This window comes from Microcaecilia unicolor, chromosome 9 (assembly GCF_901765095.1).
Source record: "Microcaecilia unicolor chromosome 9, aMicUni1.1, whole genome shotgun sequence".
NCBI classification, from domain to species: Eukaryota; Metazoa; Chordata; class Amphibia; order Gymnophiona; family Siphonopidae; genus Microcaecilia; species Microcaecilia unicolor.
Genome location: NC_044039.1, coordinates 111,920,344 through 111,936,593, shown reverse-complemented (window position 1 = coordinate 111,936,593; position 16,250 = coordinate 111,920,344). Strand labels below are relative to the sequence as shown.

At 42.8% G+C, this 16,250-nt stretch overlaps 1 protein-coding gene across 1 annotated transcript in view; it reads left to right on the top strand.

Annotated features, from left to right (window-relative positions):
* NPAS3 (neuronal PAS domain protein 3) overlaps positions 1-9,710 on the top strand; it is a 1,265,871-nt gene extending 1,256,161 nt beyond the window's left edge. The window contains exon 12 of the mRNA XM_030213689.1: positions 5,552-9,710. Coding sequence (XP_030069549.1) covers positions 5,552-6,864 — 1,313 coding nt within the window. The 3' untranslated portion in view covers positions 6,865-9,710. The remainder of the gene's footprint in view (positions 1-5,551) is intronic.
* The last annotated feature ends 6,540 nt before the right edge of the window (positions 9,711-16,250 follow it).

Genomic DNA, 16,250 nt, shown 5'->3' with positions numbered 1-16,250 from the left:
AGGTGCGCTAGCATTAGTGCGTGCTAATTATTAACGTGCGCTAAAAACGCTAGCATGCCTACAGCATGGCTTAGTAAACAGGGCCCTGAGATCAGTAGCATAGCTATGGGGGGCTCGGGGGCCCAGGCCCCCCAGTCTTGGCTCAGGCACCCCAGTCAGGTGCACAGGCTTTCTGCGCAGGGTCATTTTTACCAGTGGCAAATTTTGCCCTGACTCTGCTCTCTCTCTCGCTCTCTCTCTTTTCCCCCTCTTCCACTCCCTTCCCTCCCCCCCCCCCCCACCACCCAGTCCTGCATCACTGCCTCCCCCTCTTCCTTCCTTCAACCTTCCCATGGTCTTCCCTACTTCTCTTCTATTACCAGCAGCGGCAGCAATTAGAGCAGGCTGCTTATAACTAGCGTTGGAGCTTTCTCTCTGCAGGATCCCGCCATTCTGATGCAACTTTCTGTTCCCACATAGGTGGGATCCTGCAGAGAGAAAGCTCCGATGCCAGCTGGAAGCAACTTGTTCTAATCGCTGCTGCTGCCAGTAATAAAAGAGAGGGAAGACGGTGGAGATGGGGAAAGACACATGGGGGGAGGAGAAGGGGGGGAGAGACCAGATTAAAGGAGTAGGAGAAATGCCAGACCATGGAGGGAAGGAAGGGAAGAGAGAGGGAGTGATATTGGCCTGGGAGGGGGAGGGGGCGTTGCTGGAAAAGAGGGAGATGGGGGCAAAGGGGGAGGGCAATGCTGGAAAAGAGGAAGATAAGGCCAAGGGGGAGGGCAATGCTGGAAATAGGGAGATGGGGGTCTGGAGGGGAGGGAGGCAGTGCTAGAAAAGAGGGAGATGGGGTTCCTGAGAGGACAGATGCTGAACATGGGGGGAAGATAAGGATAGGGACAAAGAGGGGAGATGTGGGACCGGATAGCTAGGGATGCAGAGGGAAGAGGGATGGTGAACATGGAGAGAAAAGAAATGTCAAATGGACAGAAGACCGTGCAAGGACAGAAAAAGAAAAACTGAGAAAAGCAGAAAACAGACATTTGAACCAAAGCGAATGGGAAAATAAAATGCTCAGACAAGAAAAGTATAAAAGGTATTTTATTTTGAACTAGTAAAAAAAAGCCCGTTTCGGACTGAAATGAAACGGGCGCTAGCAAGATAGTTACCTTCTGCCATTAATGTTTGTAAGGGAAGTGTTAGGAGGAATGTGCTATGATGGTAAGGAGATGCAATACTTGTTTAATTTGTAAATGATGTGTTCCCATGTTGTAACACCAGGGGCGGTCATTGTGACAGACTGTTTGTGTGTGTGAGAGTGTGTGTAAGACAGAGAGACAGACTGTGTGAGTCCGAGAGTGAGTGTGTGAGACAGAGGGATTGAAAGAGTGTGTGTGTGTGTGTGTGTGTGTGTGTGTGTGTGTGTGTGTGTGTGTGTGTGTGTGTGTGTGTGTGTGTGTGTGTGTGTGTGTGTGTGTGTGTGTGTGTGTGTGTGTGTGTGTGGAACTGATTTCTTTGACCCCCCCTCCTTCCTTTGCTGTAATTCCGTCTGTTGTGACAGTGTGTGTGCCGGACCACAGGGGCGGTCATAGAGACAGCGTGGAACTGAGTTCTGTGACCCTCTCCTTCCGCCTGATGTGAGAGAGTGTGTGTGCAGGACCACAGGGGCAGTCATTGTGACAGTGTTTGTTATGGTATGCTGTGTGGTATGCTGCTAGCCTGTGGTTTCTGTGTAGAGATCTTTAGCAGTCCTGTTTGTTCTGGTTTCTCATTAGGTAGTATGTTATGTTGTAGTGCTGGAGAGGGGATGAGAAGGAAATGGGGAAAAAAACAGTAGGTAGATGAGATGTGAAAAGGAGGAGACTAATCACTAGAGGGTGAGAGAAAGGGAGAATGAGGGTGAAATTAAATGGGCAGATAAACTCAGCAAAGAGAAAAGTGAAAAAAAAACCATAAAAGATCAAAGCCAGACAGATAGGAAAGGAAGAAATCAAAAGGAGATAGAGGAAATGGAAAGGCAAACCTGGAAAAGAATTTAGAAGAAGACTTACATAAGGAAAATGAAAAAAATACTGAGACCAGCCCAATTACAAAAACATTGCCCAGAAAACAAAGAGGGAGAGAAGGGGATATAGTAGGCATGAGGGGGGGGGGGAGGGTAAGATGACAGAATGGAGATGTTGAATTGGGATGGGGGGGGGGGATGAAAAGGGATGTACTGGAATGGGATGGAGGAAGATGCTGGCTTGGAGGAGGGGGAAAAAGATGATGCTAGATCAGGTAGGGAGGAAAAATGAATATTGGAGGATGCTGGACATGGAGTGAGTAGAAAGACGGGAGATGCTGGAAATGGGGGGAGTAAGAAAACGATAGGGTGCTAGACATTGGATGGGGATGGGGACATGGAGGGGATGATATGCTGTCACTGTTGTCTCCACCACCTCTCTTAGGAAGGCATTCCAGGCATCGACCACCCTCTCCCTGAAAAATAATTTTCTGACATTACTCCTAAGTCTACCACACCACAACCTCAATTCATGTCCTCTAGTTTTACCATTTCCTCTTCTCTGGAAAAGATGTGGTTCTATATTTATACCTTTCAAGTATTTAAATGTCTGTATCATATCTCCTCTATCCCTCCTTTCTTCTAGGGGTATACATATTCAGGTCTTTCAGTCTCTTCTAATATGTCTTTTGATGCAAGCTCCGTACCATTTTTGTCACCTTCGACCACGGCAGGGTTGGAAGGTGGGAGGCAAAGTTCTAGGGGGGAGGGGAGGGACTTGCAGTATCTCAGGCTGAGGGGAGGGGGTCGGAGGAAGAGAGGGGTATTTGGAGGCCAGGAAGAGAATCGGGGGCTGTAAAATTTTTAAAAAGTTATACAGATCCCAGCCATTATTTAGTGCCGACACCCACATAACTCCTGGCTCCTCTCTAACGCTGCTACCTGTGTCACCCCTGACCAGTGCACTTTTTTATTGGGTGGTCTGTGGGGATATTCAGTGGCACTGTTCAGTTCATTGCTGCTGAATATCCCCATTTAGGTGACGGTAAGCTTAAATCACTTTGAAAATCGGCCAGAATGTACATAACTCAAGGGGAGTGTATGGATAGTGACCCATAGGCATGTTGCCAAATGACAAGTGCAACTGACAGAATTGTATGAGTTGCATGGTACACCTAGGCAGGCCAAAGTATGCCAGCCATTAAGTGAGCATGCCTATATTTTACCATGTCATCACAGTTTTGCACTGGTATTAACTGTTTAGACAGGCCATGAAGCCACTTTGTGGTCCCTACATCTTGGCATCAAGTTATAAAATTGCCCCTTAATTTGTAGCTACCTACCACTTTAGAGATCAACTCAAACTAAACATGGTTATAGGCAGTCCATGAGATCTGAACTGGCCAATCAGATTTGCAAACATGGGCTTCTGCAACATGGCCTGAATGGTTAGTTTCACTGAAGTCTTCCAATCTTAGCCACTAGGAGCTTATGCTTCACAGGCAGTGGCCCTACCATTAGGCCAGCTGAGGCGGGGGCCTCAGGTGACACTTTTCATGGAGTAGCATATCGCTCCTTTACACTACCCCCACACCGGCCGTGGTCTGGCCCCCCCTTCCTTTCTCAACCCCCTTCTCTGAGTCTACCATCTTTTTTTTTGTTTTCCATAAGTTATTTGCGGCGGTGGCAGCAATTCCCATGTGCTGCCCTGCCTCCGGCACCAGCTTCTTCTCTGTACTGCAGCCCACCTCTGAGGAAACAGGAAGTTACATCAGAGAGGTGGGCCACAGTAAAGAGAAGAAGCTGGTGCCGGCAGCAGGACAACGTATGGCAATTGCTGCCGACAATGACTTTTGGAAAACCATGAAAGAAGGTACACTCAGGGAAGGAGGTTGGGGAAGGAAGGGGGAGATGCCAGACTGTGGTCGGGGGGGGGGAGGAAGTTGGGAAAGACAGAGTGTGTGAAGGGAAAGATGTTGGGTGGAGGGACCAGAGGCGCCATCTCATCCTTGCCTCAGGTGGCAGATTGCCTATGGCCACCCCTGTTCACAGGACAACCCATTACATAAGCCTGCCAAAGACAAAATTAGTAAAAGAAATCCCCAAATGTAAGTGAGTAGCAATAATGCTTCATAAGTTTTTTTTGTTTAAACTTTTAAGGGCTACTGACTTCCTTTTGTCAGAAACTCTAGTCCTGAAAGCCTGCATCTATAAAAGTTCATTAAATTTATAAAAACTTATATCATCTTTACCCAATTACAGTTTTTTAGCCAATAGCACGCTCCAAATATGTTATTTTTGTCTCTAGTATTGGATAGTTCCTTAGGTCAGTAGTCCAAGCTCTGATCTGTCTTCCAACTTTCCCTCCCAAACAACTAGGTGAAGTGTCATCTCTCATCTTTATGGAATATTTGTATTCCCTTTTCTCATCTTCTCTTTGTTAATACTGGAAGACACACTTAGAGCCCGATTCAGTAAATGGTGTCAGAACTTAGCTCTGGAAAGGTCTGTGCTGAAATCGCATTCAAGCCAAGCACCCTTTATAGAATAGAGTTTAGTATCAATTTCTGCGAGCAACTTTGGACACATGGACTTACACCAAGTGAATCCTGGTACGGAAGTTGAGCGCACAACCACAAGATTCAAGAACATTGCAATTAAATTATGGGAATGCCCCTGACCTTCCTATGGCCAACCCCCTTTTGGGTTGCACGTGAGACAATGTCGGCGTGCAACTCTACAGAATATTGCACCAGCACACAAATCCAAATAGCTATCAATTAATGCTAATAATTTGTGTCAATTGGCTTGTTAAAAGTAATTATTTAGCACACACATGTCAGGATCATGCCCAAAATTTGGTGCGCAAATTTTAGCGACCTTTACAGAATCCAAGGGTTAGCCTGTTGGTTTTTCAGAATTACTACAATGAAAATTTATATTGGAGACTTACTGTATGCAAATCTTCATTCTTTGTGGTAATCCTGAAAACCAGACTGGCTAAATATGCCTTCAGGACAGGATTGAGAAGCATTACTACTGAGGTCTCTTTAATCCTTTACCCGATGGAACCTATTCTGCTTTTAGCTTCGACATTTGACGCTTCTTTCAGTATTAATAAACATTGGACTGGTTCATAGCAAGTTGTTTATGAGGTAATGAGGCTTTGAACTGTTTATCACTTTCACTGCTGTGAAATATTTTTAAATGCAACTGCACATATGATAAGCTGAGACAATCAGTTTCTGAGGTAATGAGGACCTAGCTTCAAAGTTTAACTTTTCAGCCCTTGAACAGGATTAAAGAACTATTATAGAACCAGGCCTCTTTAAGTCAGTCTTATGGATCCCTGATGGAAAAGCTCTGTAGGGAATTAGAACTCTTCCTATTAACCTTGCTCCAGAGACAGATGGAAAAGCCCCAGTCTGGTACTATCTCAAGTTCATACATTTCCCACACATTTTAAAAGGGAGCAATATTTCATTTGTAGGCTGACATCTAAATGGATTTTTAATATTTTATTCTTATTGCTGAAGTAATTTTTCTTTTCTGTTTGACCTTCAGAGGACAATGAGAACTCAAAGTCAGATGAGAAAGGAAACCAATCAGAAAACAGCGAGGACCCAGAGCCTGACCGAAAGAAGTCTGGGAACAAGTCGGATACTGAAATGAATTGTAATGAAGATGGGAACAGTTCCAGTAACCAGGACAGCAGGGACAGCGAGGACAGCTTTGAAAACTCTGACTTTGAGAATCAGAAGACCACAGAGGAAAGTTTTGTGTCCCTCAGTTCTATGCAGATCAAGGTGGAGCGCTATGTTGAGAGTGAATCAGACTTGCGGTTACAGAACTGCGACTCAATGACCTCAGACAGTGCCAAGGATTCGGACAGTATGGGGGAAGGGAATGAACAGTCTTCCAGCAAGCATCAAAAGAGGAAGAAGAGGAGAAAAAAGCAAAAAGGAGGCAGCACCACTCGACGAAGGCTATCAAGCACTTCAAGCCCAAATGGACTTGACTCAGCATTGGTAGACCAGCCACAGCTGCTCTCTTCGCCAAACAGTGCCTCAGTGCTCAAAATCAAAACCGAGATCTCAGAACCTATCAATTTTGATAATGATAGCAGTATCTGGAATTACCCCCCCAACAGGGAAATCTCAAGGAATGAATCACCCTACAGTATGACCAAACCTCCCAGCTCAGAGCACTTTCCCTCTCCACAAGCCAGCAGTAGTTTACATGTCTCCATTCCAGACTCTGTTCTCACCCCACCAGGGACTGAAAATACTGCCAGCAACCGTAAAACTCAGTTTAGCTCCTCGTCCAACTCAGCCTTGGCCCCCGTATCCTCCGACCCTTTGTCACCCCCACTTTCAGCCTCCCCACGGGACAAACACCCAGGAGGTCCCAGCACTTCCAACTCCTTGCTGTACACTGGGGATCTGGAAGCTCTTCAGAGGTTGCAAGCAGGCAACGTAGTGCTTCCCTTGGTTCACAGGGTAACAGGAACTCTTGCTGCCACCAGCACAGCTGCTCAGAGGGTCTACACCACTGGCACTATTCGGTATGCTCCAGCGGAGGTTACTTTGGCCATGCAGGGCAACCTTCTCCCAAATGCCCACACTGTTAACTTCGTTGATGTTAACAGCCCCAGCTTTGGGCTGGATCCTAAAACGCCCATGGAAATGCTCTACCACCATGTTCACCGACTCAACATGTCGGGACCATTTGGAAGTGCTGTGAGTGGGACTGGTCTGACCCAAATGCCTGCAGGGAATGTATTCACAACTGCCGAAGGACTCTTTTCCACTCTTCCATTTCCTGTGTATAGCAATGGCATTCACACTACACAGACTCTGGAACGGAAAGAGGATTGAAATATGACCACATGCTGTGTTCAGTGTTATACTCTGAGGCATTGACTTTTGTTTTAATTTAGACCTTTAATTCTAGCACTTTGAATTTGAGCAGGTCACCTTATTCTCAAAATACAACGGTCCATCCCTTTCTAACTTGACATTCTTTTAAAGAGTCCCTTCGGTGATGTCACTTTATAAAAATTATACCTTCGAGTTACCTGCTTTAGGAAACTCAGGTCACATCTGCTCACGTCACTTGTTAAAACATTGCTTCAGGATATTTTAAATTCATACTGCGCAGTAAAACGGAACAAAACACCATTCAAGAAATATATTTTGCAATTTGATAATGCCATATCCAGAAGCAATGCTCGAGCTCTGAATTTCTACTTTCACTGTGCAAGAGCAGAAAAGATTTCAGCCTAAAACATTTTTAAAAATTACTTGGATGTTACCAAGTAATCCATGTATAGATACAACTCCAAGGTCTCATTTTTAACCGTGGCTTTTATTACCAAAGGGACACCGTTATGGCAACATCTTGCTATTGTTTGGTTGTTTTTGCCTTCAGAGAATCAAAATACCAGTTGCCTGCCATTTTGTTGTCTTTGAAGATGTGTGCGCGTGTGAGTGTGTGTGTATTCTTTTACTTTGCATCTTCGTTAAGATGCCTTTAGTATGTGTATGCCTCTGCCATAAAATACTCAACTATTGTAGTGATGAGATCGGAAAATATGGCAACTGTCCCTTTTACTTTACAAAGATCTTGATGTGATCAAGGTTAAAGTAAGAGACAAGCATAGAAAGCAAAAATGTACCCTGTTTGACTAAGTCAGATGGAAAGGGGTTTCTCTCTCCCCCCCCCCCCCCCCCCCCCCCACCTCCCGCCAATTCCTTTAAAAAAATAGAGGATAGTATTTTAGAATTTTATGCAGAGTTCAATTCTCTTTTTACAGTTAAGATTTTTTCTTACTTGCACATAAAAAGAATTTGGGTTCTTAAAAAGATGAGTTTTCTGGCCTGTGACTAGAGTATTTAAAAAAAAAAAAAGTTGGACTAAAAGTTAATTACTGAGACATTATCTTAATTTCTATAACCATGGTGCTATCATTTAATAATCTTTCCTGGTGTCATACAGTAAGCAGCTCCTGGGCTGACTTTCTTTTCTTGTCTTTAGGTTTAGTTTTGATATGTTTGTTTTTTTGGGGGGAAGGGGGCTCGCTAATTTGTAAGGAATCTTCTCTGTGTAGAGGTCCATAGTTGGGTCCTTGAAGCCCTCATTAATCTTTGAGGCAAGACATATACTTTTTTTTGTAAGCCTCAAGTTAACAAAAATAGCCTCATATAAAATTTGAGTGGGCCTAGTAGAGCCATTTTTTGGTAAGAAAACTCAATTCAATTGAGTACAGGAATGGTTTTACATTCATATTGTTAGTCTGTTTTTTTCCCCTCAGTGCAACTGAGGCTAATTTCACAACTTCAACATGAAATTAACACTGCAGAGTAAAATATAATAATAATAATTTAACATTTTTTTTCATTTTTTATTGATGGAAAGTTGTTTTTCTTTTTTCTTGGAGGGGTGGTTTGAATTTGTGTTTTATTTTTAGTACTGAAACCAATATGTTTAAAAACTAAAGAATGGGTTAATAAGCTTGAAATAGAATAATGAAAACTGAAAAACTGCACATTAAGTAAAAGAGAGAAAAAAAAAGAAAAAAAGAAAAACATCTCCTATTTTTGTCTGTTGCCAGAAATCATTATGTAGTGTTAAACACTCCAAATGACTGTCAAGTATAAATTCTTCCTCTCTGTCTCTGGCAGCTGTTGTTAAGGCATCTATTAACAGATGTGAGAACTGTAATGTGTACAATGTGTAAGTGTCCTTGCCTGTCAGTCCCATTGCAGTTTCAATGTGTGTTACTATATGCAGTATATACCAAGCTAATGTAGTCGTTTTGTCCGATGTCTTCTCTGTGCTTTATCTCTAGTCTGGAGTGGCCCAGTCCCATTCCTGCAGTCCTAGTGAACCAGTGATTCTTGGGGGTTAGTGGTTATTTGTGTGGTGGCCTTCCTCTGTAGTGTCACCTTATGCTGCTTCCACTGTCTGTATACCTTCTTTGGTTATGGTTTTTTTTTTCCCTTTGATTTTCTGCTTTTTGCTTTACTGTTGTGTACTTTCACCTTTCTCTCTCGCTCTCTCATTCTCAGAGATAAAAGACTCTTAAAAATAGCTCAAAGTTAATGGAGCCATTCTTTCCGCAGAGGAATTCTGGGTATGACTGACTCTTGCACTGTGCCGAGCAAGGCACTAAAGAGTAATGCTCAGATGTATAAAGCAAAATGACGCCACATAGCCTCAGCTGTTAACATTCCCAGACTCCCTTGTGCTCTGTCTTATAAGCAGGAGGTTCATTTCTCTGGTTTTCTTCCGGATTGGCTGATGGAGTAATAAGCAGACAAATTATTAGTCAGCAAGTGGATGTTTCCAAATGTCAGTGAACAAGCCTAAAATTCAGAAAAAAAACCTAATTACAATGGGTTTAGAACTGTGATATGTTTGCTTAATGCATGCTGTAGTGTGCCAGGTCCAGTCCCATGTGATAGGCGCACACTTTGACATTCTCTTATAGAGAGAAAGCTTGAAACTAGCTATAATACCTTCTGGAAGTAAGGAAGAAGGGGCTTCCCTAAAATCACACAAAAGAGTTAGAAGTAAGGCAGAAAATGTGGTTGTTTGCAAACTCTTTCCAGCCATCAAAAATAAAATTAGAGGAATATACCTTTCCTGTTATAGATATCAGCTGGGCAGCTGCTGTGCTTTTGGTTTTAATTTTATTTTTATTTTTTCAGGGGGATGGAAGGGTCGGTTATTTTTTTAATAATAAATGTTTGTGTGTTGTGTCAAAAAAAAAAGAAAAGATTTCTGGTGATTTTAACTAACTGATAATCACAGCTGCTGTCTATAAATCCATATAGTGTTTAAAACTGATAAAATGAAAAAAAATGTCATTTCCTGTGAAGGCTGTGTGTCTGTGTTTTTAACTATTTCTTGTCAAATGATGATAAAAAAGAAAAAAAAACATAAAAAACTTTTATGAGACTGGTGCCAAGTAGCTGAAATAAGGGGAAGTGGGAGGGGCAAAGGATTATGTTGCATCTAAATCATTAGCAGGTGTTACCAACTTCTACAGCATAAAAAAAATTAAAATGTTAAAAAAGTGACAGCTATGGTACATTTATTTTGTGTTAAAAGCTAACCAGATCTAACTTCTTGAGTGCCTGGCTTATTTTTTTAAACTTTTCTTTTTTTCCTCCCCCCATTGATCATCAATAATGCTGCATTAAAAAAAGAAAAAAAATGTACATAACTCATTTACAACAGGGTTCTTTTTATACTTTTGTAGATTTTCACATACATGTCATACATGGTTGTCTTTATGTAAACTTAATTTTTATTTTCATCCTGCAGGTACCATCTTCATAATAAAACTTCTCTTGGATTTCTTATTATCTGGCATCATTTCTTTTGCATAACGGTCATCTAGAGTCGATGAAGGCTGGTAGTATTTGTTTAAGCAAGCTGATGGTTCTTGTTAAAGTAAATTTTTAAAAAAATCAATAAAAAAACAAAAAGAAAACATGGTTTTTAGCATTTTAGCTTCTGTAGCTGAGAAAAAAAACTCCTTATGGCCAGAAGCAGATGCAGTTTGAGATCAGCTGATGCAAATACTACATACAAAGTGCCACCATCCTAAACTCTTTGCTCCCCACCCCCCCAACTCATCGCCATACTAAAGCATTTCTGTGCACATTATCAAGCACCAAGCAGCAGGCCTGCAACATTGCTCCACTCGATAAGGGGCATATTTCTTTATGCCCTTGATCAAGATCATCACAATATGGAAATTATGTTTGTTCCGTTTTTTTTTCCAGGTAATTTGTAAACAAATGTTGTTTTTAAGCTTCAATTTTTGTAAAAAAGAAAAAAAACTTATTTCAGAGTCCCACAGCTTCATACAGATCCTTACATTAACTGCTAGTGAGGTAGAGAGCCAGAATATTGACCGGCATGGCGTTCCTATGCTTTGATTCACAGGTGGTCACAGTTTTTTTTCAAAACACAGTCACATTGTCGGGAAGTGTGCCTTCAGTGTCAATAATCTCAGAAAAATGCTGTGTGTGAATGAGGAGAACAACAATAGCCAGTGAAGATACAGTATTAAAAGAAACCATTCTGCATATAATTTTACTCTGACAACATTCTATATTTTTAGTTTAGCCTGAGCTTCAGTTCAGTTAAAAATACACCACAGCATACAAACCTTTCTTTGCAACCATGTGGATTTTGCCCCCAGTTTTATTTCCTCGCCCTCTTCCTTTGCATCCCTGTCAGCACAGCAATAATTAACAGTACGGGGCCAAACCTCCCAGTTTGTCTTTCAACCCTGAATCTCACCCACAGGATTCACAGTTGAAAGATGGCTGAGATTTTCACTGATGTACCTCAACGCTGCTGGTGTATCATCCCCAACCACTGCCAGACCATTGAGAAAATCTCCAGTCGCAGAACTGAATCTGTACAGCACTGCCACAGGGGATGTCAGGTTGGCCTACCTGCTCTTTTTAAAAATGGAAAGGCATGTGTTAAAAAAGTTGGGGCCCTGTTTACTATTTACTTGCTGCTGGCCATTTCAAGGGGGGGGGGATCCCTTACCGCCACTCACTGAGGTGGCGGTAAGAGCTCCCGCAGTAACCTGGCATCACACAGCACTGCCCGATTACAGCCGGGTACACACCAGCGCTACAAAAATAATAAGTATATTTTTTTAGCACAGGATATGACGGTGCGCTGGGGGTGGGAAGTACTGCTAGGCTGCTGCGGTAGCCCGGCAGTACTTCCTTTTTAGCGAGTGGTGACCCTGCATTGGTCTTACCGCCGCTTTGTAAAAGGGGTCCTAAATAAAGTCACCTCTTCATTTGAAATGGAGGTTAAAAAATGAAATCCCTAGAACAAGCAAGCAGACAAACTCCTTAAAAAAGAAAGATAAACTAAGTCCCTCTTCCAAAACTGGGAACATTAATGCATGACCTGCAAATTAAAAAAACAAAAACAAAGGAAAAAGCCCTAAAATGCACTAAGCCCAGATTTTACCACGCTTTAGTAAAAGGGTCGTGCCACTGACCACATTGTCTTAGCTATGATAATGTAATAATTTTATTACAGTGACACTTTCACTATTATGAAGCAGGAAACAGCAGCTTTCACATTGGTCGTAATCTATTACAATATGATTCTGAATTGTGCATATGAGTTAATGTATATAGTCTGAGGCTGATATTGGTCAGTGGCTGGACCAACCTCATAAGTGATTTTTTAAAAAAATTCAGAGCTGCTACCAGGTAGATTTACTAATGCACATCACTGCATTAATGTGCACTAACACTGTTAATGCAGATTATTTTACCGCAGGGCCCATTTAATATGATGTGATCAATAATGATCGTTAATCCATGAGTTAGCACATATAGGATAGACTTCTGTGCATTAAAAAGTTGTAATGTGGGGTGATGTTAATGTATCTTTAAATGCACACTCAGAGAGGGTACGAAGTACATGACAAAGTCCAAAACAGCAGAAAAAAAGTGCTGAGAGCCTTCAAAACAGGGATCCATTAGTTCCATTATTGGATCAAGAAGGACTGTTTCATATTCAACGGTGAGGAGTAGGGAATTCCACTCTGTTTACATCATGCGGGAAAGGAGGTATCTCCATTGTACGTCGGACCTTTTCTACCTGAACTGCTTAAGAATCAATCATTGACCCCTGACGCAGGCACTGTGCACCGAAACGTGGCCTGTGTTGGGTCATTAACACAAGATTGGTATTTAAGTTATACAATTAAAAGAACTGGTGTTGCTGTTTTATTTATTTAGATTTTGCTCACACCTTTTTTCAGTAGTAGCTCAAGGTGAGTTACATTCAGGTACATTGGATATTTCTCTGTCCCAGGAGGGCTCACAATCTAAGTCTGTACCTGAGGCAATGGAGGGTTAAGTGACTTGCCCAAGATCACAAGGAGCAGCAGTGGAATTTGAACCAGCCACCTCTGGATTGCAAGCCCAGTGCTCTAACCACTAGGCCACTCCTCCACTCTTGAAGGCTCTTAGTACAAAGCATCTTTAAATAACTATATCCTACGGTTCTCTTGATAGACCTATGTTCAGCATGTTTTGACCTTTGCTTCAAATTCACTTCGGGCACTGTCAGGTCCATCATTAAGAGTGGAAACCACTGTTCTTCTAAGCTGAGCAAGAGTCCTCCACCTACAGAGGGGTGCTGATTCATTACCACATTTTCAATAATGAGGGACAGGCAAACTCTGTAGGACTCTAGAGAACCTGCCTGTCTCTAGAGATTGAAAACACAATTTGAAGCACCACCCCCAGTGACAGCAGTGTAATTGGAGGACTCCTGTTCAGCTTAGAAAGATCAGTGGTGGAAACCATTTGGCACCACCAAGATGCTTTTTCATTTAGGCCATCCTTCCAAAGTCAATAGCTGTGGATTAAGGAAACTGCTGAGGATGGTGACTTTGAAACCTAAGATTGCTTTAAAATAACTATGAATGTCTCTGGCTGGGACTGGGGAAAATGTTGACTGTTGAACAAGTTCAAGATTTCTCCACAAACATGGCCTGTATGGTAGATGGGAAGAAGGAAGCCATTGCCGTGGGAAAAAGCCATATGATATGCTCAGTGGCGTAGCTACGTGGGGCCTGAGGGGGCCTGGGCCCCCGTAGATTTCGTCCTGGACCCCCCTCCCCCACGTGAACCCTCCCCTGCTGCCTAACTACGCTTTTGCTGGCGGGGGACCCCAATCCCCGCCAGCCGACGTCCTCTTTGTCCTGCAGTCAGTGCAAAAAAGTCTTCATTCTGTTGTATGTGCAGGACGTCAGCATGCAACAGAACGAAGACTTTTTTGCACTGACTGCAGGACAAAGAGGACGTCGGCTGGCGGGGATTGGGGTTCCCCACCAGCAAAAGCGAAGGTAGGTGGCGGCGGGGGAGGGTTCGTGGTGGGAGGGAGGGTCAAGAGGGCGGGAGGTCGTGAAAGGTGGTGGCGGGTCGGCAGTGGGGGGGGGTCAGCGGCGCCAGGGGGGGCTAAAATGTGCCCCCTCACCTCGAGCTCTGGAACCCCCTCCCACCGAAGTCTGGCTACGCCCCTGGATATGCTCCATAGCATTTGAAAAGAAACCCTTAGGGGACATTATATGCATATGAGAGAAGGTTTTGTGTCTGAGGAGACCATAGTGGAACTTTTTTGGTGTCAGTGCCAAGCAATATGTGTGGCATAAAACAAATGCAACAGCCATGGTGGGTCAAAGCAATCTGCTACCTGAGGTGAGGGATAAGATGGTGTCGTCGTCGTCGTCCCCCCCCCCCCCCCCCCACCACCACCACCACCAGGCACTCAAAAGAGCTCTGGTCAAGTAGCAGGGGGTTTCCTCATTCAGAACACCGATCAGGTGGTTACCCTAAGAAAAAATATATAATTTATATTCCCAAACTACTGTATATAATTAAAAAAAAAAAGTTTTGGAATGTTGGTTACACTCAGCAAAAATTGTAGCAGTTAAATTATGCAGCCTGGAACTTTATTATTAAAAAAATACCTCTGACACTGTTCATTGGACCATCATAGTGTTAAATATAAGCATATATTATGCATTTTCCCATTCCCCAGTCCCAGCTCTAGAACATCAATGCACCCATTGGGAAAATTGAACAATCCAGGTTTCTACAAATTCTACAAATAGGTTCCATGCTACCAGAATGCCTGTCCTTGATCACAGAACACAGACCCTCAACAAGTACAGAATAAGTTACCACAAACTAAAAATGTAAACAAAAATGAAACTGTAATACCAAGCAGCCAAACTCTGCATTCATTGCAACTTCAGAGAAAGAGAAACAGAGATGTGTGCTTTGTACTGTGCAAAATATAAAGATAGCAAATGTCAATTCCAAACACTGACGTATTCCAAGCACTAAATGCAAATAAAATTCTTTTCTCTCTGTTCGTTGTCCGGTAACCTTGCTTTTCTAATTGTTTTGGCCCCCATCTCTGATTTCTGCATTTCTCTGTATGTCTTCACTTAACCTTATTTCCAAAATCTCCTATCCATTAACCATTTATTTTCTCTCATCCTGTCTTCTTCATCTCTGACATTAATTTTTCCCCTTTCAACTTTTTATGGTTTTTCTTCTTCTTTATCCATTTGGGGGTAAATATTGAACTGGAGGCAGTGAGCCATCAGCGTATTTCCCAGATATTCAATGCCAGGCCATGTCCAGGCTTCAGCATTGAATATCCAGTTTATGTGGCATCTGCTAACACAAGGTCAGTTAAGTCGATATTCAGAACTTAGCCGGCTGTAGGTTGCCGCATAAATATTTATGCAGTCCCATTTATGCGGTTACCCTGGCCGGTTAAGCACTGGATATCAGCACTTAACCAGTCAAGTACCAACTCCACCTCCAGAATGCCCCCCAAATAGCCGGCTTTCACTTAGGTGCTAGTCACTAATTTTCAGTAGCAATAATTGGTTAAATGCTGCTGAAAATTAGCAGATAGCCCCAAACAAGCAATCTAACTGGTCAGTGGCCATTTCTGGCCAGTTAAATAATTTTGAATATTGACCAGTTAGATTTCCCCCCTCCTTGCCATCACCCAGTCCTCAATCTCCTCTTTCTACTATATCTTTCTCTCCTTCCCCCAACCTTCTTTTCCCCAGGATTTTCTGAACTGCTTCCATCTGCTCCCCCCATCCAGCATAGCTCTCTCATCCTACTCCATGTCCAGCATTTCACTTTTCTCTCTATCCCCTACCCTGTCATCTCCCCACTCTCTCTATTCTTCCCTCCTCTCTATTCTCCCTCCCTCTTGTCCAGCATTTCCCTTTTTCTCTTCTCCTCCCCCATGTCCAGCATCTCTTCTCTACCCTTTCCCTTAGACCCCACATCACCCATCTTCCCTTTCCTACTCTCCTTGTGGTACAGCACCTCCCCTCTCTTTTCTCAGGGTTCTCTGTTGGGGCCAGTGATGTTTAATATATTCATCAACAACTGGAAAAGGAAGCAATGAGTGAATTGATCAAATTTGCATATGACAAAAAAGTAGTTTAAGTACACACAGACTGTGAAAAACTGCAGAAAGACCTTGTCATCATGGAGACGTGGGCTTCAAAATGGCAAATGAAATTTAATGTGGACAAGTGCAAAGTGATGAACATAATGAAAAATAATCCTAACTGTCATTATACAATGTTAGATTTCACATTAGGAGTCACTATCTAAGGAAATGATCTTGCAGTCATTGTCAGCCATACTTTGAAGTCTTC